This window comes from Heloderma suspectum, chromosome 15 (genome assembly GCF_057233095.1).
Source record: "Heloderma suspectum isolate Gila_16-S chromosome 15, 16-S_ref, whole genome shotgun sequence".
Taxonomy (NCBI): Eukaryota; Metazoa; Chordata; class Lepidosauria; order Squamata; family Helodermatidae; genus Heloderma; species Heloderma suspectum.
Genome location: NC_139472.1, coordinates 10,191,825 through 10,216,982, shown reverse-complemented (window position 1 = coordinate 10,216,982; position 25,158 = coordinate 10,191,825). Strand labels below are relative to the sequence as shown.

Genomic DNA, 25,158 nt, shown 5'->3' with positions numbered 1-25,158 from the left:
GAATTAAAAGACTAGAATGCCTGGGAAAATAAAAAGGGCTTCACCTGGCACCCAGAAGAGCACAGGGCTTCACCTGGCACCCAGAAGAGCACAATGTAGGCACCAGGCAAGTCTCTCTGGGAAGCTCATTCCACCACTAAGGTGCCACAGCAGAAAAGGCCCTCTTCCTGGTAGCTACCCACCTCACTTCCTTTGGCAGGGGCTCCTGGAGAAGGACTACTGATCATTCGAACTGGGTCTTATTCTGCAGAGTTGAATGCTCACTGTTGCTGGGTTTGCTTTAACCATAGCTCGCAATAAGATCTGATTAAGGTCAATCTTGCTTGTTACACTTGTATCCTGCCTTTTCTCCCAGGGCTCAAGATGGAGTATGTGGTTCTCCCCATCCACCTCCTTTTTCCTCACAGCAACCTCTGTGAGATAGGTTAGGCTGAGAGCATGAGCAATTGGCTCAGTGCCGCTCAGTAACCTCCTGGCTGCCTGGGATATGAACCTGGGTCTCCTTAGTCCACACTACGCCGCTCTGTCTCTTGTTTAGTGCTAAACTTCAAACAGTGGTTTGAAGCAGGGTTGCAAGCCATGGGCTGGTGATTATTGTTAATCATTGTTGCTAGGTTCACGCTCTATTGCAACATATGGTTAGAGCAATCCCCAAATGGAGGTGGAATTCTGTGTGCCAGAAAAGAGGAGGATGTGCAGGAACGTACAACTTGTCCCCTGTCATTTGGAGATTAGTCAGCATAAAATCTAATTTGCCACATGGAGGAGACAGGAGGAGTACTTGATTTTCTTGTCTTGGTTGGTGTGATGCCTCACTACCTAATGCAGCCTTGTAAATAATCCCACAAAAGCTACTAGCCTGCATTTTTTTTTAACTAGCCTGCTGAGTGGTTGGTAGCCTTCATCATTTTCTTACTAGTTATGTGGGGGAGGGCATGGGAGCACTGTGCTAACCTCTTAGCAGACTAGTAAAAACATTACCTTCTACCCAGCAGCCTCACAGGAGGAGGATGAACTGCTCCATCTTCTGCCAGTCTGCCTGGTTTCTATGCCAGCTGTGGGTGAAGTGGCTTTCCTTTGTCCACGGCTAGCACAGAAACCAGGCTGCCTTGCCTGCATAGAATTCCTTTGTGCCTGTGTGGGCAAGGCTGGTTGTTAATTACAGTGTTGTCCTAATGAACTCGTTTAGACTGGGAAACTGCCCCAATCTGGCACCCTCCAGATTTGTTGGAATATAACTCTCATCATTCCCGGTCAGCATGGCCTGGCTGGAGGTGATGGGAGTTGTCAATACATATGGAGGGCCCCGGATTGAGGAAGGCTGAACTAGCCAGTGAAACCAGGTGGCTTTCGAGTCAAGACTGTTGTTTCAGATATTTCATGGGAACTGGAATGGTCCTTCAGCTTAAGTGGCTCATGGGTTGGGCTTTTATACAGTTCACTGAGAGATTCTGGGTCCATTGTAGTTCATAGGAGACTTTTGATTCCAGTCTTCATGGCGTCACTTCCCCCGCTGCCAGCCCTCATTCTGAGAACATGTACGACCCAGATAAATATTAGGAGCACATCTTCATATAAAGGGAGTTCTGTGCTTTGTTGTAGCGAACAAAGCCACTTCTGGTATTTCAAAGCAAAATGCAGTTTTGTATAAGATGAATCATGTCCCAAAGTTCCAAGCTGGTGCCCTTTTAAGCAGATGACGTAAGATAAGTTAAGCGATTTCTATAAATGTCTTAACTCCGTTCTGGATGTCTGTGAGCAGGTTGTGTTTATTGCCACACTGTTTTATGCTGGTATTGCAGGGATTTGTCACATCCGTACTTTTATACAAGCTCCCATTTAAAACCACTATTATTGCTCTGGTGCCTTACAGCCTAACTTGTTTTATGTTCGGTAGGCATTATCTTTTTTGTTGTTGTCAGATACGTGAAGTAAATGGGACTGAGCTATTGTGTTTTTAAATTGCATTACTTTATCCTGCCCTTCCTCCAAGGAGATCGGGGTGGTATATGTGGTTAATCTCCCACTGTATTTGTTCAAACAGGAGCAGAGAATCTGGTGCCTTCCAGATGTTTAAGACTACAATTCTCATAAGTCCCAGCCAGCGTGTCCAGTGGTCAGGGATCATGAGACTTGTAGTCCGAGACTTGTGTAGGGTACCTGATTACCTACCTCTGCCTTAGAACAACTCAAGGAGGTGGCTTAGGCTGGGTTATCATGACTGGCCAAAGTCACAGAGTGAGTTTCATGGCTGAGCATGGATTTGAACCCAGATCTCTCTAGTCTGTCCCAGCACTGTCCCATTAAGCTATTAGTTCAGACTATAAACCAGTTAGCTTTTAAAGGTGTCACAGCATCATCTTCTCTGCTGCTGCTATGGGCGAATGGAGCTGCTGCTCTAGAATTCTTCAAGATTGTGGCTTCTGCTATTCTGATGTGTCTTCCTAAATTGCACTTTATTAATCCAAGCATCTTCATTGCTTGCTGAATCATTGGAGGCTTGTTAAAAATAATAATCAGGGTTGTGTTTTGCTCATAACGTCTTCCTTGCCGCACGCATTATGGAACCATCTGTTCGCAAATGCCACTGTTCAGTACATCCACTTAACCAACCCCCCCACACTGCCCCATAAAAGAAAATGGTTGTGTAGTCAGGAAAACCATTGGTGTGCGGGACCACTTGCTTTCCTCCCCTTCTTTCCTCCCATGGGATTTATAAATGAGGTGGGCGGGAGGATTGAACATACTTGCTTTCCATTCACTCAGTTTTCCCTGGATGTTTCTTCCCCCCCACTGTATGACTCCAGTTCTTTCTGCTCCAACAAAATGTTGGCTTTTCCTTAAGAGTATAGGGGGAGTTGAATTAGCTTTCTAGTGACCATTCAAGGTGTGCAGACCTGGCTGCTGCCTTTTCGGGAGGGACTGCAGGAGGCTTATTACATTTAAATCCTACCTTTTCTTCCAAGGACCACAAGGTAGTATACATGGTTCTCTTTCCCTATTTTATCCTCACAACAACCCTGCGAGGTAGGTTCAATTGAGAGAGTGGCTGGTCAGTTATGTAAGGAGCTTTGTGGCTGAACAGGGATATGAACTTGGGTCTCCTCAGTCCTAATCTGTCACTTAAACCACTGCATGACCAAAACTGAAAAATCAGTGAAAATTTGTCCTGCTCCAGACAGTGCATCTTCACTTGAGATTTACATTTCATTTATCTCTAAATTGTGGGTCCCCTGTCTCAGTTTCTATGTTGGGGTAGGCAACCTGGTGCCTTCCAGACGTTTTGGGCTAAACCTCCTATCAGCACCATCTAGCATAGCTAATGTTCAGGAATTCTGGAAGTGGCAGTCTTAACATATCTGGAGGGCACCAGGTTGCCTAGCTGTGTTCTACATCATGCTAAACTACAGTTCCTATGCTGTAGTTCAGAACCCAAACCATGGTTGGAGCTTCCAGATTTACAACAGGCAAACCAAGGTTTGGAGTGCTCTGCCTGCTTTCTGTCTCTCTCCTCTTAATGCTAGGCTTCATAAACCTACTCCTTCGTGCAGTGGCCTTGGCAGAGGGAGTGATGGCTGAAAGTGACTGTCAGCTTGGACATGATGCCAAACCAGGGTTTTCAAACCCTGGGGTTCTATTCCTGCTTCTTGGCCGGTCACAAAACTTGACTATCGTGCCATACCATGAATAAGGTTCCGTAATCATGGTTTGGCATCATGTCTGAATTGAGTTGCTGTGTCTAGGATGCCAGACAAAACTGAAACATTTGAGCGATAAAACAGCCTTAACAGTAGTGGTTTGCCAGGCTCACATCTCAAGCCAACCTCACACTCTCTCTCACACACCTACGCAGGTTGTCAGGCTGACTTAGTCTCCAACATGAATTGCAAGTAAAGTACCCATCGTAAGCTGCTTAACTTGCATGTGAGCTAATCAGTTCTGATTTTTACTTCAGCGCCAACTTCTGCTCTTAGCTGGCTTCCTTGTTTGCCGCGCATTACAGTTGCTTACAGCTGTGGATCTTCCTGCTGCACAGATGGAAGATCATCCAGGCATGAATTGTAATACTTGTTTCCTGGGGGTTGGGGGAGAACTTAGATGGTACTCGTTTATCTTGGATGGCCACTATCCATTCTCCAGAAATGGGAACTCCGGTTTGGAATGCAGCAAGAAAAGCAATAAAGAAGTTCTGTGAATACAGCCATGGGGCCAATAGTACATGCAACAGTGGCGGACCTATATCTTTAAAAGCAGCCGTGCCTCCATCAACATGGAAAGCAGGGCCTGGGGGTGAGGTGGGTGGTGCAGTTTATACCATGGAAAGGGCCTGCAGGAAGAGGGTCGGCTGCTTTTCTCACAATACTGACTCACCTCTAATATTGGAGGTACATTAGAGGAGAAAGTAGTGGGTGATGGAGAGGATTCAGAATACTCCCTGCTTGTCTGTGCTTTTTATTGTGCTCTCTGCCTCACTTTACATGTGATATCGACAGATCTGTATTTCAAGACACCATTTGGCTGTTGTCACGTGTACCTAATGTGTTGGAAGTCCTAAAAAGAGGCAGTACTTAGGTTCCACATTGGACATGAAGTGACTTGGTTCTGGAGAAGCTAGGGATGTACATAACACTTAACTTGTTCCATGCCGGGCAATCCGTGGTGTGGGGGAGGTGCTCCGTCCCTCCCCCCGGAATCCCCCTCGGCTAGCTCCGCGGAGCCACTGGCCACAGCCGGAGTTCCGGCCGCAGCCGGGCTGCTGTGGCCACAAATGGCGGCCATTGTAGTGGCTGCCATTTGCATGCTTGCAGTCAGCCGTGATAGGCTATGTAAGTATTTACGTAGCCTATCACGGCAAAGAGCAGGGACGCAAATGGTGGCTGCTATGACATTTGCGTCCCTGCTCTTTGCCGTGATAGGCTATGTAAATACTTACATAGCCTATCACGGCTGGCTGCAAGCACGCAAATGGCTGCCGCTACGACGGCCGCCATTTGCGGCCGCAGCAGCCCAGCAGCGGCTGGCCAGGAGACCAGCCGGAGTCGCCACCGCCGCATCCGCTGCCAGGTAAGCTCTGTCCTGGGGGAATTCCGTGGGGTGGCGGAGTGGGGAGGCCGTGGTGGAATTCTTTGGCATCCGTAGGAGAAGCTCAGATGTGGTCAGCTGTAGGTGGCTGTTCACACAACATGCTAACCTACACTCAGTCATTGAGTCATGTGGGTGGTTTTGAACTGTGGATTGTTTGTTGAACGGTGGGTTAGCATGTTGTCTGCATGCAGCATGTTTTCTGCAGGACGGGTTAGCTGTTGTCTGAACACAGCCAGGATGGCTTGTAAACCATGCAGTGTGGCTTATTAGTCACCTTGAACAAGCCAACAGCAAACCATGAGTTCTCAAGGTGGCTTGTTCGAGAAAATAAGCCACACCGCATGGTTAACAAGCCACCTGGCTGTGTTCAGACAACACGATAATCTGAGGTTCAACAAACAACCCATGGTTCAAAGCAACCCACCCTCAACCACTGAGTGTGGGTTAGCCTGTTGTGTGAACAGCCCTATTATGTCTTTATCAAGAGCTCCTACTGGTCTCCTAACAGAAAATGACCAACTTGTTAATTTCACAATGAAATGTTTATGTTGCTTCGCACATCTATCCTCTGCTATTCTGAAAGCTTTAGTTTGTGGTATCAGAAGTAAAGATTTGTTTTATCGAACAGGCCTTGTTTTTAGTAGTTGTTGGTTAAAATCTAGCACCAAAGTTGAAATACAGTTGGATAAACTTAACTGCACTATTTGTTTCAGTCGTCAAACCAGCTGTCCATCTGTAACCGTTCTGGGTGAAGCCTGATTCATTTCTCATCCTATAATTAGCCCTATAATTTGCATTTGGAGTGAGACACAATGTTCTCTTGTTTGGTATTCTCAGTTTATGGAACAGTAGCGCATTATGTTAGGACCGTGTGTGTGTACGCAAGAGAGAGAGAGAGCATGGTAGAATGCTTGTGCTGGATTCTACATGAGCGGCTGTTAAATCGACTTGGGATGTCTCACTATAATAATCTCAATTGGGACTGTGTGTGTGTGAGCGAGGGGGGCGGTGCCCTGTGGGAGTTACTAGGAGATGCAGTGCTGGATGGTGGCCATTACTTTTGAGTCTCCGCATGAGAATTCCACAAGCAACGCCCAGAGGAATTTGTTGCTCTTTTCCTGTGTCCTTCACTTTATCTCTGTTGATAGGGACGGGGTGAGGGCAAGTGGAAATAATCCTGCTAAAATCACAATGTCTTTGATTCTCATGCTCAGCAAGGCCCATACAGCTCTCTCTCTCTCCAAACTGGAGCCAGGTTTTGGTAGAACCCAGCCTTCAACTTGTTCTTATGACTGGGTCTCAGCCCAATACCATGAGAAGTACTGGTACCTAGACACTGGGAAAGTGCTTTTTTGCTCACCAGGTAACTAAGCTGCCTTGCATTGTCCTCAAACTCCTCAGCCAACTAGTTTCTGGGCTGTCTTCTTAAGCCAGGGGTGGGGAACCTCAGGTTTGGGCCCCCCTGGAGTCCCACCTCCTGGAGGACTCCACCCCCATCTGGGCCCACCCCTTTCTCTTACCCACGAATCGGCTTTTGTGCAGTTTCCCCCCATTCTAAAATGGTGAATTGCCCCCCCTAAGGCTTGGTTACTGGCAGGAAGAGTACTAAGTGAAAATATGCTGGTATTTTTTGTATTTGAATTTGGCTCTCGGGCTGAAAGAGGTTCCCCACTCCTGTCTTAAGCAAACCCCCAAAAGAGATCCACCCCAATGACAGAGATGCAACAACCCGGGTCAAATAGGCACTGCTACCATTATCAGCTGAATACAGCTATGTGGAATTCCCACCGCACTTTGAAATACCATCTTTGTGAGAATCATGCAGCAGTGCCATAGGCCCAACGCTGCATTCCAGTAGTCCCTCCCATAAATGGAGAGTTAGAAGGGAATGCCACCTTCGGTTGCTTTAACACAGACCTTGTCTTCAGGGAGAGTTCCTCTCTTAAATGATATTGACACCTCCTTGCCTCTGCCTATGGCAGTTCTGCGGCAAATGCAAACAACTAATTAGAGTTCACTTCACACCTTTTCCCTAAGGGCCGCCTCTGGCAAGGAAAACGTAAATAAATGGGAGGCAAGAGTGCTTTCTGAAGGCAAAAGAGTACAAGCAATCCACTGACTGACCTTTCTTTAACTTTTTGGTTGGTGCAAAGGATGCAAACAACAGAGCTCTCTCACATCAGAATCCTCCTTTATTTTGCAAAGTACTCCATGCCTATTTTTTGTCTTTTTTTTCAAATGGTCAAAGAGCAAGACCTACTAGGGAATGTGCTGCAAATCAGGGACCCTTGAATCACCCACCGCTTGTTCTCTTGGGGCCAATTTTGAGTCTCCAGTAGCCACCAGGCATCACCAGTTTGTGTGTTCTTTACAATCCTGCTTTTCAGCCACGTGTCTCCTAAAACAACTCTGCAATTTAAAATTTCGTACACAAAGCTGTATATAATGACATGGGCCCTGCCCTCATGCTTATGAATTAAAAAAAAACCCGAGATAAGCAAGGGAAGGGGTGTAGAAGGAAAAGGTAGGGAGATCTATTTGACAGTGCCAGGGAAAAAAGGGTGAGTTGTAAACAGGCACTGATGTCCAGTGGGGGCCAGACTGCTGTTCCCGTGCTGCTGTTCTGGCTGAGGGGAAGATGGTGTGACACCCCAGCAGTTCTTGGTCCGTTGACAGGGGCTCCAGAGCAACTGTTAGTGATGAGCCTGGATTATAGTAAGTTTGAAAGGGGGGGGGGCAAGAAAGAGTCACTGCCCCAGGTAAAACTCTTGATTTGCTCCAGGACGAAGCAGATTGAAGGGAAACCACAACCCCATGTGGACTCATGTTTTTCTTAAAATAAAACACCAAAATGCTCCCTTAGCCACCTGTATTGAAAGGATGGTTCCACATAGCATTCCTCTCTCGGATCCGGTCAAGGCTTGCCTTGTGGGGCTGTGCTTGTAGGAGCTTGGCATGACCTTCAGGCCTCCATGGGGGAGATTGTCTTACCTTTTGGGAATCAGGACACTTAAAATACAGAGGAGCTCTGTAAATTAAGCTAAGCCAATAGTGTTTTTGGCCATTCTGGCTTAAAAAGTGGCATGAGAAGATAATCTGCCCTGAAATCTAGTTTCTGTGTGTAGACCATGGAGCATTCGCCTCCTTGCTTTACTATCCAACTTAACCAGCTGCATGGCTCTTCTTCTCTCCTCCCCTGCCTTGCTTGGTGGAAGATAAGACAATGATAGTCATGAATGGAGTTAGCCATTTTGCAACAGATGATGCCTGCCCAATTGGACATGGCTGTCTGTCCCTGTTCAGTTATTTTTTATTTTTTTTTATTTTATTGCATTTATACCCCGCCTTTTTTCCTCTTGCAAGGAACCCAAGGCGGCTTACATTATCATCCTCCTCTCCATTTTATCCTCACAACAACAACCCTGTGAGGTGGGTTGGGCTGAGAGTCTGTGACTGGCCCAAAGTCACCCAGTGAGCTTCCATGGCCGAGTGGGGACTAGAACCCAGATCTCCCAGCTCCTAGTCCAACACTCTTGCCACTACACCACACTGGCTATTTGCAGATGCAAGTCAGCATCCTACCCCAAATGAATCCTGCCAGTGATGAGGGATTGAAACTGGCCAAGGTGGGTCCTTAAAAGTACCCTCTGTAGGTAAATAATGACCTCCGGGCTGTTGCAGTGCAGTACTATGGAGACCCCACTTGTAGCCCTGTCATAGTGTCTTGTAAGCCATTCCTGGCTGCTAAAGTGAGGTAAGGTTACACCTACAGAAACCTTGCTCACATTATTACCCTACACTAGGGGTAGGCAAACCTTTTGGGCCCCTAAGCACATTTGGCAATTTGAGAAACCATCCTCGACACCACCACAAAACAGGCACAATGCAGATGAAAGCAGGGGCCTGCAGCCACTTGCCATCTTCACTTCTTGAGAATGTCTCTGAGCCCCATGTCTGGCCCAGAGGCTGTCATGGGAAAAGATGATGGCTAGAGGCCCTCACTTCAATTTGAAGCAATTCCAACTTCCAGTGTTGTTAAAAAAGAAGAAGTGAAAGGGACAGGACATTTCGGTGGGTGTCAGGAAAGCTGTCCGAAGGCACACTGGGGCCCATAGGTGCTGTATTGCTGATGCCTGCCCTACACTGCGGGCCTGCCTGCCTGCCTGCCTGCCTGCCTGCCTGCCTGCCTGCCTGCCTTCCTTCCTTCCTTCCTTCCTTCCTTCCTTCCTTCCTTCCTTCCTTCCTTCCTTTATTTATTCTATACTGCCCAATAGCCGAAGCTCTCTGGGCAGTTCACAAAAATTAAAACCAAAAAGCACACAGTAAAACAATATAAAACACAGTAAAACAATATAAATCCAAAAAGCACACAGTGAAACAATATAAAATATAAAAACATTAAAACCACAATATGACAATACAACCGGAATAAAACCTAGCAGCAATGCAGAGAGTTAAAATACAGATTTAAAACAGCAAAGCTAAAAGTCTAGGAACTTTGGAGGTTGGACTCGATGGCCTTGTAGGCCCCTTCCAACCCTACTATACTATTCTATGGAAGCTAAAATGCCTGGGAAAATAAGGTCTTCACCTGGCGCCAGAAGGAATACAATGTAGGTGCCAGGTGAACCTCCCTAGGGAGCGCATTCCACAGCTGGGATGCCACAGCAGAAAAGGCCCTCCACCTAATAGCCACCCGCCTCACTTCCTTTGGCAGGGGCTCATGGAGAAGACTCCTGAGGATGATCTTAAGGTCTGGGCAGGCACATACCTTTCCCAACTTCGTGCTGGCTGAGGGTGATGGGAGGTGTAGACCCAACCAATCCAGAGGGCATCAGATTGCAGAAGCAGGTTGAGTGTGGTGCCCTAGCCAGGCCTTGGCTTAACTCCTTGGTCTATTGCAGGCATGGGGAACTTCAGGAGGCCCCAAGGTAATTGTGACCCTTTGGGCGCTCTGTAGCCACTACAGATGTCAGTGTTGTTTTTTAATGAATTTGGGGTGCTGTGTGTTGCTCACGCTTGGTCTGTCATATACCTCTCTTCCCTTGGCTAATGGCACTTTCATGTGTTGGGAGGCGGAGTGTTTCATTCTGACCCAATCCTGAGTAACGGTTTGAGTGTTATGAAGCGGACACCTCCTGTGGCAAACCTACTCAGCTCGTTTCAGCAAGCCTGTCTAGGCATTGCCCGGAAATCAGAAGTACATTTATATATTTGGCTTCTTAAAAATGGTATGTTTGGTTCTCTGTTGACCACTAAAGTACTATCGGAGCCCACTGTCCATGCCCAGTTTTCCTTGGTACTACCTCTGCACATCCAGTTTCTTTAGACCTCCACCTCAATTCTAAAAGAATTTTTTTAAGCACAAGTGGTGGCATAAACATGGCCCGTGCTCACCAATTTTTAAAATGTGCAACGCTCCACACATTAATCAGCCTCAAGCCGGCAGCATGGTGGTTTGCCTTCATGCTTCCCTGCATCATCTCTCCTTCTCCTCTCCCCCTGCCTCCACCCTTTACACAGTTGGCGGCAAGGGCCAGTGAAGGGGAAATGAAATTATAAGAATTAAAAGCACCCTTAGGCATTCACTTATCTGCTGTTTGGGGGGCTACCGCAGTAGTGTACCTGCTGTCTCCAAATATTGTTTTGTCAGGATTTGTTGGGGGTGGGATTCCTCTTAAAGGATTGCTTAGAAAGCTGATGCAAATGCTTAAGAACTTGAAATATTTCTCCAGCCCTGCTTTAGGCTACTTAAGCTTAATCCTACCGACTGTCATGTACAGATTCCAAAATGAGTGCCTTAAAGACTGCAGCTGAGCACTGCGGTGTATTTGGTGTCTGGGAAATATTAGTGGCCAAGTCAGGGATGCTAAGATAAAAATTCTCCCATGTAGTGAATGGATTGGTGAAAGGGGTCACAGCTCAGTGATTGTACACATTCTTTGCATGTGCTATATCTCAGCTACAGACCCCGATATCTCCAGTTCAAAGGATCTTTGGGTTCCTTGGGAGAGCTACTGAAGTAGGCAGCGCTGAGGTCTTGGTGTAAGGCATGTTAATATGTCATCACCCACCCCACACACACACACACCACACCACACACACAATTGTTTCTGCACATGCAGGAGGAGAAGCTTATTTCCACAGCAGGACAGGCCAAGTAGACAGTTGCAGATATACTGTATTCTCTATGGGCGATATGCCTGATTATGCAAGAGCACAGAATACACAGAATGTGATACTTGGCTTCATGAGAATCTGTGTTATTTTTTAAAAGCCATGGTTCTAATTCTTATGTTGCCAATACATGTTTTGTAAGCGTGCATGGAATTGCAAGAAAGCCAGTGAGAATGCTGAATACGGTTCCAAGTGCACATAGAGTGGGCTTGCTGTTTCCCTGTGTAGCTCTTTGCCCTTCCCCATAGCTAGAAGAATAAGTTATGCAAAATGTAAATTTTAAGATAAACAACAAAATCAGAGAGCCTGCACTCTTTAAATGTAATTTATACAGGTTGCAGAATTTGGCTTAAATTGGTATGGAATAATGTATCTTAGCAAAGCCGTACAAACAGCCCTGTTCATCGTATGGGCTTACTAACAATTTGTGGTCTGTTACTATACTATATACACAGTCCTATATATGTCTATTCAGCAGTAGCTCCAGTGAGTTCCATAGGATTGTAGCCTCAGATTGCAGCCTCTGAAGAGTTAGTAATGGAAGTCACTTCAACAAAAGCAAACCCTGGAGAAAACTCTGTGTTTGAAAATAGTGAAGTGCTTTGCCAGTTCTTGGTGCAAAGTTTATTGCCTTTACAACTAATCTTCAAGGCTGTTGCCTCCTTTGTAAAAGTGTCCCTCTCGAGGTAAGTGTGTCATTAAGTAACAGCATCTTAGAATAATCTTGCACCCTTAGATTTGACTTCAGCTGCTGTGAAGTAGCACAGGATTAAAGACATTGTATTTAATGCTACATGTCATCATTAGAAATGGTATGATTTGCCCCACCACTCTTGATAATGGTGCATGGACATAGTACAGATTGCTTTTAAAAATAAACATTGCAGTGGATTCTGGAGTGTCTTATTTGTACGGTTCATTGCACAAATCTATGCTGTGTTTTGTTTGGTACTAGATTTTCTGGCATGTTGTCCTTCCCCATTCCTTTTCTTTTGACACTTTTATCTGCTTTGCATGTAATGCTAAGCCATGGTGTATTTAACCCATGGGTTGCATTCTGGGTTGTCATGAAATGCAAATTCAGTTGTGCCAACATCTCATAGTTTGTTAACCATGACCAACCCAGAAAGAGAACGCAATGGTTTATTGTTCGGTTGTGAGCTCCGGGTTGTTTAACCATGGGTTGTCATTACATCTGAATCCAGAACTGTGGGCTGTACATGGATTGTTTCACCAGGCTACAGGGGCATTGGACAAGATTGGTAAAAAAAAAATTCAAACCCGACCACTCAGTCTGCCAGTACTACAGCGCCACAAAGGTATTTGGAATACAGGGAGGGAATGGGCAAAGGAGGAGGGAAACAAAGAACCAGGGATTGAGAAACGAAACCATGGTTTGCTTGATTGTCTGCCAGGCAAACCCTGGGCAGGGTAACAAACCATAGGTTAAATAACCATGTGTTAGTGTTGTGTGTGAACCAGGTTATTATTGAAATTAGCTGACAAAATGTAATAGCTGAAAGCCTAGTTACCAAAGCTTGATTAGGGTTAAACTGCCCAGCCTTGAAACAACAGGGAGGAAATCCCTTTGAGTGAATACATCTTTGCCATATTTAGCCATTAATCGAAACTTTCATGTGGACAGGGATTTGTCACTTAGTGGGTCAACAAAAGTGTGCAGACCTCTTTTAATTGGATGTCAGTCCCCAAAGTTGAAACAAAAAGACCTACTGTTCTCTCCTAAATTGTATTAGTCTGCTTCATAATGGTCTGTCGACTGCTGTTAGCCAAAATGGCAAAATAGTCCATGTTCAGAGATTGTATGGCACTCAATACCATTTGGGGAGGGCAGTTTATCTTCTTGCCCTGCTTGTGGCTTCTTGAAGGCAGTTGCCTGGATGGTGAACTAGACGGATCAGCTGACTAGCTTATATGGGTTTGTTTAAAATAATGGTTAGAAATCCCCGTCACAGAGGCCCAGTGCAGATCAAATTCCCAGCCTCTTAACCTGTGGCTAAGAGCCTGCCTGGCGGGCATTCACTCTCCCTTCGCTCTTCAGCTTTAACAATGGTGCATAATTATTTTGTATATAATTTTGTAGATGCCAGAAGCTAACCATGGTTAACATCAAATTGGGGGTTGAGGTGCAGTTTTAAAACTGATCTATAAACCCTGGTTGAATGTTACCTTCAATCTGGACATACCAGGGTTAACACTGAAGAAGGAGTAAGAGACTTGTGTGAGGTGGAGAGGGAGCATGAAAACCTGGCAGCTGCTCCCACTCTTCCAACCATGGTTATATCTGCAGTGGGTCAGAACTGCCATTTTATTTTGATCCGCTTAATGGCAGGAACAGGCAGATGTATTGCTCACTGCAGAATGTTGTAATTAATCTATAGGCAGTGCTGCGTGCTTAATTATTATTTTTTAATTCTCTGTTCGGGCACCCCAGGAGAAGCTGAATTCTGCAGCCTTTGCATTACATCCAACGTTAGTCCTCCTTACAGTAGACCTACTGAAATGAATGGGACTTAAGTTACACTACTGTTGGATACAGCTCTCTGCAATTTCTGTATACATTGGCAGAATTTCTCTAACCTTGCATAATTCTGGTTTTGCTACTCACGAGGAGCAGAACCCCCACTTGAAACTGTTGGAAATCTTATTCAGCTACCTCTCTGGGGTCTGAGATTTTATCAGGAATTGCTCAGCTGATCTTTTTAGCCATAAGGACTAGAAACATCCTCTCTTAAAAACAAGTGGAAATACTCAGGAACCTGAATTCTACACTCAGTGCTGTTTTGGGGCTTTCTACACAGCAGTACCTGTAGACCGACCTTCAGATCAGTTGGACCACAACTCCCATCATCCCCAGCCAGCCAGTTGGGGAAGGCTGATACATTGTTATGCCTGATTGTCCCCCAGCATGAGAAAGAACAAGAGAGACTGAAAAGTGAGGGGAGAGAGAGAAGGCAACCAGATGCAAAACCAGGGAAGTCTTCTCTGCGATTAATAGTTGCTTGACAAGCTGATCATGTCAAAATTCCCTCTGCTGCAACTATTAAAGTCCTAACTCTTAAAACGAGAAAAACCTGGACACGGACAGCTAAAAGCACAACCTGAGCTCCTTGTTATATGGATTTATGTTAAGGGTGTATCATGATTCCAGAGGGGTTGAAGCTTACTTTCTTGAGCTGTGTGTGTCCAGTCATTTTGTTGACTTTGCTTTAGATTTGGTATTCCACCAGTGTTACAGCTCCCTGTTGGGAGAGTGTTACGCGTCCAAGTGGCAATTATCCGTGTGCAGGAAAGTGCTTTCATGAGCTATGGTACTTGTGTAACATTGTTTGGTAAGCATTTATGCAACCTGTGCGTCTTGGTTCCCACCGAGTGGCATTAACACAATTTCAGAGCACTTATTTCCTTCTTCTGGTGAGGTTAATAATTCCCTAGAAACGACACAGGCAGCAATAATAAAAAACAGATTGCCTTTACCACTAGCAGTTACTCATGTTCTGCAGTGCTCAATCACTTTGATGATTCACTGGCTTACGCTTGTATTTCCTCTCTCAAAAAACTATCCCTGCGATCATAAGGGATGAACAAACTTTAAATAGAGGTGAAGGGGCAAAAGCAGTTCCAGTTCCACAAAGAAAGAAAGAAAACAGCAGTATGCTGGGAACACTTTGTCCACAAAATAGGGGAGAAATTTAACTCTCTGCACTGCTGCTGGACTTGGGTGTATTTGATTTGTAGTATTATTTGTACTTGATTATTGAAGCCGTAGTGCTCTAGTACAAACACTCTGCGATTGATCCAAACTTCCTCATGAGATGCTTAGCTGGGGGGTGGGGGGAGGATTTTAACTATGGCACATTTGGCACTCGGGTCAATGACTGTTCACTAACAGAACTGCTGTGTTGTGAAACTGACTGGCAGGTGATGACAGCTGACTGCAAATTATCTTGAGAACCACAGTTCCTGTTGGAGGAAGTGGTTTTTCAGAGGGCTTTGTCTGTCTTAACCTCATAACAAAACAGCAGGAACGGTGGTGAAATGGTTCTGGGTTGTAGCACTTCAAGCCTGTGGATGGCAGAAATGGCATGTTTTGGGTGCTCCCCACATATCAAAAACCAGAGTGCCAGGGTGAAGGTCAGACTCTGTAGCCTTTCTCCTTGACATACTATTATTGTGAACCGCCCAGAGAGCTTCGGCTATTGGGCGGTATAGAAATTAAAATAAATAAATAAATAAAAATACTAGGTTTTCATTTTTTTAAGAGCAAGGAATATTTTCTTTTGCTTCTTAGGGAATCATCTAGCCCAGTGGCTTGACCCCATCTGCAGACTGAAGCACGCCATCTAGAAAGAGTTTAGCCATATTACCTGCTGTTTGGCGTGGACTACGTCCCAGCATGAAAGCAGGCTGTTCCTGTTTCCCGCAGATGCTCTGGGAGCCCAAACAGGCAACGACAGGGCGGGGATGGGGGAGCTGTATACAAATGGCGGATGCCGTCCAGCCTTGCATGAAATACTCTGGCTGGCTGTGGCTGGTTGATTCAGTTCCCAAAACTACTTCTGGCCAAGGGCAGCAATGTGCGCCCTTCCACCCGCCACCTCGGATGAAGTTTGCTTTTGTCAGCCAACACAAGGAGCTGCGAATCTCTCTAACTTTCTCTCCCCCACCCCACCCTTCCAAAGGGAGGCTGAGCTTTGCCCTTTCCCTCCAGTGCAACAGGATGGGCAGGTGTAAAATAGGGCTCAGGCAGTACACCCATTGGTGCATTGTCTCTTACTCCAAAGCTCTCCGTCTTAACAATTGCCTTGGGGGCAAAAGGAGTCTGAGCTCTCCTTTCCCCTCTGAAGTGCATGTGGAAGAAAGGGGCACTAGCTCTGGAGTGCCCCCTCCAGCAGTCACTTCAAAGGAGAAAGGCAAGCTCTGCTTTTCTTCACCCATGAGGCAACTCGTAAGGGGGGGGATTCTCCCCAGAGTGTGTCCCGCCCCCCACATTGAACTTTGTGCAATGTTTGTACCAATGCAACTAGAGATTCGTAAACAGTCCTTCAACACAAACCGTAATACCCTTGGAACACATCTTAACCCCTTTGTAGTCAGGATCCAGATGCTCTAAAGTGGCGAAAGTGGGAATCTTCTGTCCCCTTCGCCCCAATTGGAATATTTGCTTCAGTTGTTGTTGACATTCTGCACTCCGAACGTGAGTATGGAAGGCCGTCATGGTTGTAATTCTGGACTGTGTTCAGGGGTTGTGGTCCTTTTTGCTGCTTGTTTCAGATTCTTGCATGGCTTTAGTTCTGTATCTCCAAAGCTTTTAATACAACCAAAACAATTGCGAATCTGAGTAAATGCAGGTTTGCACCTGGTGAAGTCACAAGGTTGGGAATCCAAAGTGGACATTCTGGAATGGCATGTCCTTACAGACAAACCCGGTGCAGTGAGTCTCGTGCTCTTTTTAGCCTTCCAACACCTCAAGATCCTTCCACCTTAGACTGTGTCACTGCCCTAACAAGCACCCTTTCATACTGATTGTGATGTTCAACTGGTCCTGGTTACCGAGAATGTTTTTAGCTTGTTTGTGGGATGGGAATGAACCCATAACCCCATCAGGTTTATTAGGATTTGAGGGGAAATGTCTGCTCGTCATTTGGATACTGAAAAGGGCACAGAATTTGAAACATATTCATGTGCTAAGTTCAGACACCCACAGGTCGGCTCGCCAGCATTTATACAACCACACAAATAAGAGAGGAAAGAAAGTGCTTTTCAAACAATGTTTAATTGACTTGAGGAATTTGCTGCCACCCGATATGGTGATGGCTTTAAAGAAGGGCTGGATAAATTCCATGGAGGATGGGTTTATCAAGGGCTGTTAGCGCTATGACCGACAACCTCAGATGTTGAGAAGCAATATACCTCTGGCAGGGACAGAAAACGGGAGGGCTGTTTTCATGCCTTGCTGGTTAGCTTCCTGGGGGCTTCTGGCTGACCACCGGCAAACAGAAGCAGGCTTTCTCTTGTTTGTATGGGATATGGAAGGTAAGAAGTGGTGGGACTCTCCCCCAGCACTCTGGAGGAAGTCCTGCAGTTGCTGAAAAATGCGGTGGGAACCAGATGCGGTGAAGGGATATCTGTTAGCTGGCTGTCCTTGCCAGAAGGCACTTAATCCTGGCAAGTGGATTTGTGGGTACCTGCAAAACTTGCAGATCCTTCTCTGGTTCTACATCCACTCACTCATCAAGTCTAGCAGGCAAGTTGCTAACTTCAGGATTGCTACAGCAATATTTGAGTAGAAATGCTGTAATTCTGCCCCTTGGTGAAATACAAAGTGGCTTTCTGCTAGTTAGAAACAGCCAGCATTTGAACCAGTGGTGTTCTTTTCCCCAGGCTTTCTCCAGGCTTTCAGAAGCCTTTTTTGATCAATAATGGGGAAGTGTTCTGTGTTAGTACTTCTGCAATCCAGTATGGGCTGATTTGCCTCATTTGGAAGGAGAAAAGTAACTAAAAATAGTGCCAGTTATTTGCGGCACAGCTGACTTCATTTCTGAGATTGCAGGGATCTCTTTTGAAATGGCATACGTTCCTTCCGAAATGGCAAATTCAGACTCTTGAGGAGAACTGCCTTTTGCAGGTCAGAATTGCTGCCCGCTTAATGGCTTAATTGACAAATATTTTACAATAGGCAATCTTCTGAAAGAGCTGTGATTAGAGTATTAAAAAACAACAACCCTGTGAAGCCACAGGAGGAACTAAACAAGATCTTGGCTTGTGCCACTTTCTCTGCTGTCAAGTAGAAAACTTTAAAGTCTAATTCTTAGCCTTAGTTGCTTATGTCAGGGTTCGCTTTAATGTAAGTTAAACATGATTGATTATGGGGTAATTAGGTAGCAAATGCATAAGTGATAGAACTTGAATAACAGTGGCCTACTTGATTGCTTATTCTGCCAGGATCAATGAAGTAAAAACCGTAGTAGTGCAATGAACTTAATATGTTTACCAGTTCAGGTGTCATGTAGCTGCTGTTACTATCAACTTCTCTCTCCCAACTCCCCCCCGCAGTGTATTTTTGGCATGTAAAATCTGGCTACATCCAAAATAATTTAGCCTTCCTCGCCTCCTCTTTTTTGTGTCTTTCAGTAAACGTGGCTTCAGTGTTCGATCCTTTGGTACCGGGACCCATGTGAAGTTGCCAGGACCAGCACCGGACAAGCCGAACGTTTACGATTTCAAAACGACATACGATCAGATGTACAGTGACCTGCTTAGGAAAGACAAAGAACTGTATCCCTGCGGAATGCCCCTTTCAAAACCCCGATGTTCACTTTTCCGAAAGGTGTCCTTTGCCTGTTCGCATAAGGAACATGCTGCTACTTGACTGTGGCAAGGTCTTGGTATTTCACTTCTAGGCAGGTGCTTCACACAGTGGAAGGGCTCTTAAAACGCATCCCGTAATTGCTTCCCCTTCCATTGACTAGTGGTGCATGTGTCAGACACTGTTAGAGCAGACACTTGCTTCTTTCTTGGGATGTCATTGCACTTCCATGCTCTGGATAACTACATTGGGTTGTCCCCCAACTGGCAACGCCACCCATAATGGCTTTGTAGTCATGACATCACTGTTAGAGACCCACAGCCAAAGAGTTAGCTCAATATGCAATTCCTGGCCTTGTTCAACTCCCCTCCCAGTTCTTTTCACTCCTGGATTTCCCCCCCTCTGACTCCTCCTCCCCTCCCTCCTTTTCCTCTGGACCATTCCCATCTCCTGCCTCGGTTCCCAAGCCCCCCTGCCTCCCTGGCCTGCCCAGAACCCAGACTCCTGCTTTCCTAGGCTTCCGTTGTTTCCATCCCCTTTTTTCCAAACCCTTGCGCCTGTCCTATCTCTCTGTGACATTAGGGTAGCGCAGATCATTGCTACCAGAAACAACTTCACTGCTACAAAATTCTTTATTGCTTACAATATAGATAGTATTGTTCAAAAGCTAGGCTCCTTGTTTTCTCCTCCGCATTCTCCCCCAGTTCCTCTAGTCATGCTTGAAAAGCACTTTTGGACATTGTCCTTCAGAGAGAGAGAGAGAAGCAACATTGTGCCCTAGAATAATTTGATTTGATGCAGAATCCCTCAGGATGCTCAGAGCTGGTGTAGTATTTTTCCTGTGCTAACAGATGGATTTAGAATGTACCTCCCATTAGATGTGTGAACCCTACTGGGATTGATGGGGAGGGGGTACTTCCCTCAGTAGTTGCAGCAGTAAAGTGGTGGTGCAAATGCATCCTTAGAACGACGAGTGTCTGGCACCCTTCTCCATTTTTAATTCCCCCGTGTTATCTTTTACCAGCACAAAGAATGTTCTTTGCAATGGGCAGGCTGGGGACTATCACACAGTGCTTATGTAGTTCAGTCAAGGAAGCAGGTAAGAGTTGAACTAGGCCAGCCTGTGTCTTGACCAAGAAGCAGATGTGCGCATAGCTCTCACCAGCCTTTCGAAGCAGCTAAAATGCAGACTTGACCCCGTCCCCATCCCCGTAACTCTCTTCAGTGTGTACACCCTGACTCTAGAGTCTTGACTGGGTGTTCTTTTGAGCACATCGCCAGTGTTCAGAAGCCGTGGGTACTCTGGCTTTGCTGTTTTTTGTAAACCTTAAGATTTTGTACACAATAGAAGCCTACATAAGCAAAAAAGAAAAAAATGAGGCTCTTTTCATGGGATTAACGCGGGGAATTTGTAACAAGGTTGCAGCGCTTCCGAAGGTGCGCTTGGCCTGATCAGTGATTCTCAGGCTTCTCCTCTTAACGTGATCTGGCCTAAATTAAAGACAAAAACGAAGGGAAGCTACGTACACTTCAAAAATGAAGAGGCTTGAGTGATCCCCACAGCTGAAAGGTTAGGCTATAGAGATAATGGAACCTTGCTAATACCAATTCTCAAATCTTTTGAGAGGTGGAATCTAAAATTTAACGCCTCTCCTGGCCCATTAACAGCTAAAGACAGCAGAGGAGCGGGGATAGACTGCCCCGCTTGTGGTCTGGAGCTAGTGGCTGGAGCTTCCTGCTACTTCCTCTCTGGAACTTGGACCAAGAAGTAAAGGGAAGGGCAAGTGATTGGCCAGAGCGGCAGCAGCGTTTGCACTCCAGGAAGGCACAACTAGTTTCCAAGCAAACGACATCCAGAAGGAGACTAGTGCTCTGGGTGGCTGCACTATCAGAAATGAGAATAAAGGTGGCCCGAGACTGTGGAGTTGGGAGTGCATTGATAGCCAGATGCTCACAGAATTGGTACAAATAATAGCTTGTCAGTAATAGGCCCTCATTTGGCCTCATCAGCTGATTTAGATCCTAAAATTATTATCAAAGATGGTGGGTGGGGCAAGGGCATTGGAAGTCCATAACTCCAGTTGGTTGGCCTGGGTCGGGTTTCCCCTGTGTGTGCGTGTTACTGCTGGGATACAATGCAACCTGAGAGCCTACAGCTCCCAGTAGTGACGATTTCCAATTTTTCAGGCTTGTCTTGAACCTAAACTACTGCGGGCACATTGCCCTTTGAGGGCAGCACACTCGGAATCTTGCATTTGGGGGTGTCTATTTTTTCCTGTAAAGATCTGCCCATCATTAGTATGCTATATTTGCGGAAACCTTGGGGGATAAACTGGGAGTCTGCAGCCTTTGAAGCCTTACACCAGCCTTCCCCAACCTGGTGCCTTCCAGATGTTTCTTGACTACGCTGACTAGGTCCGATGAGAGTTGAAGGGCGCCAGGTTAGGGAAGGTTACCTTACAGCGCTTGTCTTATAGACCTAGTTCTCAGCAGAGGTGGTAGGCCTGTGTCTGGGCTGTTCCACTTCAGACAACAAGTGGTGGTGAGGGAGAGGGCGGGGGGTTCACTTGATGGAATGTAAGTCTTCAAGAGGAGCCCTCCTAGCTGAGACCAAGGGTCCCTCAAACACAGCGCTCTGTTTGCCACAGCGGCCAGCCAGAGGCCTGCAGGAAGCTCAGGAGCATAAAGACTACAGCCTCCCCGTCTTCTTCCCCCTTAAACTGAGATTCAGAGGTATGCTGCTTCTCGACATTTGAGGTTCACTTTAACTGTCATGGCTAATGATCCTTGATAGACCTCTCTCCTCACATCCCACCATGGAAATTTGTCCAGCCCCTCTTTAAAGCCCACATGAGCTGGTTGGCCACCATCACATCCGGCAGCAACACCTTTCATAAAGTCAATTTTGCGTTGTTTGAAATAAGTGCTTTCTTCTGTCTCTTGCCTCTACTGCCAGTCAGTTTCATTGGATGGCCCAAGTCGAGGTTTTTCAAGCGGAGGCTGGATGGCTACTGATCAGGGATGCTGCAGCAGTGGATTTCCTGCGTCGGCAAGGGGTTGGACTAGATGACCTTAAGAGTTCTAGGACTAGAAGAGAAAAGAGAAGTCTTTGTATCTACTCTGTCCACATCATGCATAATATTATAAACCTCTGTCATGTCCCGTGTCAGTCATCTTTCTCTTCCCCCTCCCCTCCAAACTAGACTGGTGCCCTCCAGATGTTTTAGACCATAACTCCCAGCATTACCGACTGTTGGTTATGCTGGCTGGGGCTGATGGGAGTTGTGAACATCTGGAGGGCACTAGCTTGGGGAAAGATGTTTTAGCTAGTTCTCTCAATGGAAAAGGGCATCTATACATAGAACACTAGCATTTCCTGGAGAAAGTATGACTAGAACCCTTTTTCTTGACTTGTAAATTTTCTACGTCCAGAGAACTTCATTTGTAAGGAGAAACATTCCGTCCTGTGAATCTCCACTGACAGCTTGAAGTGGTACATCCCAGACACAGATTTACCACCTCAGTGAGAACTAAGCACAGAAAAGCACCAAGCAAAGAGAGGATCATTTTCATACATGCCTCAACTGACCAGGCTCTTTTCCCCCCTTGAGATGGTGATCATCTCGATGGGTCTAGTGAAACCTTTTTTTTTTTTAAGGGGTAGTGGTGGGTTCCTTAGACATTTTGAGGATCTACGTGATGGTTGCCTTTCTTGTTAAATTATTGTTGTACTGAGAAACCGAACACAATTAAAAAAAAATACCTTTGGCCCCCTGTCCACTCTCGGAGTTGCTTTCTTTTAGTTCAGCACTGCTGTAGAGAAGCAGAACTGTGGCCATCAAGCACTCCTTGCCAAGGGGTGGGGGGAGGAAGGAGCAATCAGTTGTGCTTTGGGGGCAAAAGGCTCTGCAAAAGGCACTAGATGTTCTTTGAGGCTCTGACCTCAAGCTCAAAAGGCCATTCTTTGGATTACAGCTGAGAAGGCCAGAGTAGTCCTACACTGACTGTCAGTAAAAAGCCATCATGGGGCAGATTCACTTTGGGCCTGGGGTTTTGGGGAGAGGGGACCATTGGTTCAAATAAAACAGCTTACTAGCAGTAATTTGGGGACAGAAGGATGGACTATTAGGGAGCTCTGATTTTTAAGATGGGAGGATGGACTATCAGGGAGCTCTACTTTTAAGTTGGGAGAGCCTTCTCTGTGCAGATGGATGGCTTGGGGTATCTTGAAAGAAGCATCCTCCAGAAACTATAGGTGATTCCTTTGTCAAACTCCCCAGTTCTGCTTGCTTTCAGGTAAATGAGGGCTTCTACTTCCAGCTTTCAATGCCTGAAAGAGCAGTTCTTTTTATATGCGCAAACTTTTTGGGTCAGCATTTCCACTGTATGTGGGAATGTAGACCAATGTCTCAGCACCAGGAGGAGGTTCACCACTATAGCGCAGCATGGAAGCCAGGTACACTGTGGATATTTGTCGACCGGTTTTGGCTACCCATCTTCCCCACCCACCCTCACCCCCTCCAGTCCATCTGGTCAGTTGAGGAAGCAGCCATCCCAACCAGGCAGAAAGTGCTACAGCGATGAACATCTGGGAAACCAAGGTAAAAATCTTAGAATGGCAAGTGTGCAGGAAACTTCATTTGCCCCACTTCCTCATTTTAGCAAATTTGGGGCGGGGGGGAGGATCCCATCTTGGTGTTTAAGGGAAATGTAAGATGTCTGGTTGCAGGATGCTGGGATTTGCCGTCAAACATCTAGAGGGCACCAGGTGGGGGAAGGCTGTTCCAGGCAACCACTGCTACTCTGAGTAGACCTTGAGTGCTGGCTGCGTGGACCAAGTCTGATTCCGTATAAGCCCATTCCATACACTACGAAGCCCACCTACCCACTCTTTTTTCCCCTTTCTTTTAGCAAGAACAACTTTCAGGGTTTTTTTTTTAATGGAGAGGATGACATTGTAAAAGGCAGCTGTGTGTCTCTCTTCTGAACACCATGAAGAAGCTTTAGGATGATGGATAAGATGTGCTAGGGCTGGGGAAGACTTAACATTTTGTAGGAAACCAAATCCTGGCAGAGCTGCTTACTGAGCTAAAACCCAGGCTTTCACACAGAAGGAGACCTCCTTGTTGGGAGCGAATCTGTTGGATTCGGTTCTGAACTCCATTAGCATTCCTTCACACAAACATGTTTCTCGTTACAGTTGGCGGCCATGCAGTTGCAGAAAATTTTCATTGTGTGAGCGTAGTACCAGTCAACGGAGGCAAGCAGTTAACTTTTAATGTTGTCTTAGCGGGGTGTGTGGTCACCACCTCAGGAGTTCGTGTGGGTTGGGCCATTAGAATGCATATGTTCTGCTTAGGGCTTTCAGCATAATTTCTAAAAAGTCATGCTTGATCCGCCTTTTAATCAACCACATTGAAATACGCTTGCGTTTTGCCAAACCACCCGTACAAGCGTCCTTTTTGAGGTATTGGAGAAGGCCTGGTGTGTGTGAGACCTTAAAAGAGGGTGGAGAACTTCAGGCACGTGGATGAGTGGCCCACTCTGATCTTTTGGGTTTCCCCAGTTGGCCAAACCCCACTCCCCTATCCCCATCCCATTTCCCCCAAACAGTGATTGTTTAGTGGTTTCCCAGGTTTTGTGCAGCAGCACCCGCCTCCCAAGTCTAAAAAGGCTGAAATTCCTCTCTTAAAGCTCAGTTACTGGAATAAGGGCTTTAAGCTAAAATATACTGGTGTTTTGGGCCCTGCCTCCTTTGTCTTCAGTCCCACCCACCACTGGAATGTGGGTCCCGAGAATTTCTCTGAAATTGAATTCAGCCCATGGGCTGAATGAAATTCAGCACCCCTGCCTTAAATGCAATGGTCTAAATCTGCCAGCCTGCTATGCACCTTTCTAGAAGGCAAGAGCATCTTTCATGCTTTATTTTTCACTTAGTCATACACTAGAACCAAATCAGCATCGTGAAAATAACTGCCATGATCTTTGCTCCCAGCTCTATTGCTTAAAACGGTCCCCCACAGATACTCAAAAGCTTTAGTTTGATGTACTGATTTAAAAAAAAAAACAACTTGAAGTTTTGGAGAAAAGTATGAGTTCCCTTTCTGATTTTGGAAAGGCTGTAGTTGGTATTTTTATGTGAACTCAGGACCTGCATCTTTGAAAGCTCTGCTCAGTTGGCTACAGATTGGAATTCCGTCAGAGATGTACTGGAAGAATTCGAACATTTTCAGCAAGATTGATTTCACCCACCCTGACATTTCTGATTTTACTCAATCCCTAAATGGTCTAAAGTTTACTAAAATAAGCACTTGGTGTTTAGCATTACAGTGTATAAAACTTAAGTAGATTTTAAAACTGCAAATAGTTAAATAACTAATTGCTTACCATGTTTTCAAAAGATTGCAGTTTTCAGTATACATAGAAGTGCTTCATGAACCATTTGGCTAAAAGGTCTGTGATTAGTAAATATTTAGGCTAGTTTTTTTTTAAAATACAGACTATAATTGCTTGCAAAATTTAGGGGGAGGTGAGGAACCCACCCTGTGAAATTTCATATCTCCCTCTTC

The 25,158-nt window shown here is 45.9% G+C and overlaps 1 protein-coding gene across 2 annotated transcripts in view; it reads left to right on the top strand.

The window, feature by feature from the left end:
• Nucleotides 1–25,158, top strand: part of SSU72 (SSU72 homolog, RNA polymerase II CTD phosphatase) — a 57,084-nt gene that overhangs the window by 7,237 nt on the left and 24,689 nt on the right. For both annotated transcript variants that reach the window (XM_084821820.1, XM_084821819.1), the window contains exon 2: nt 18,415–18,558. In XM_084821820.1, coding sequence (XP_084677946.1) covers nt 18,415–18,558 — 144 coding nt within the window. The remainder of the gene's footprint in view (nt 1–18,414; nt 18,559–25,158) is intronic.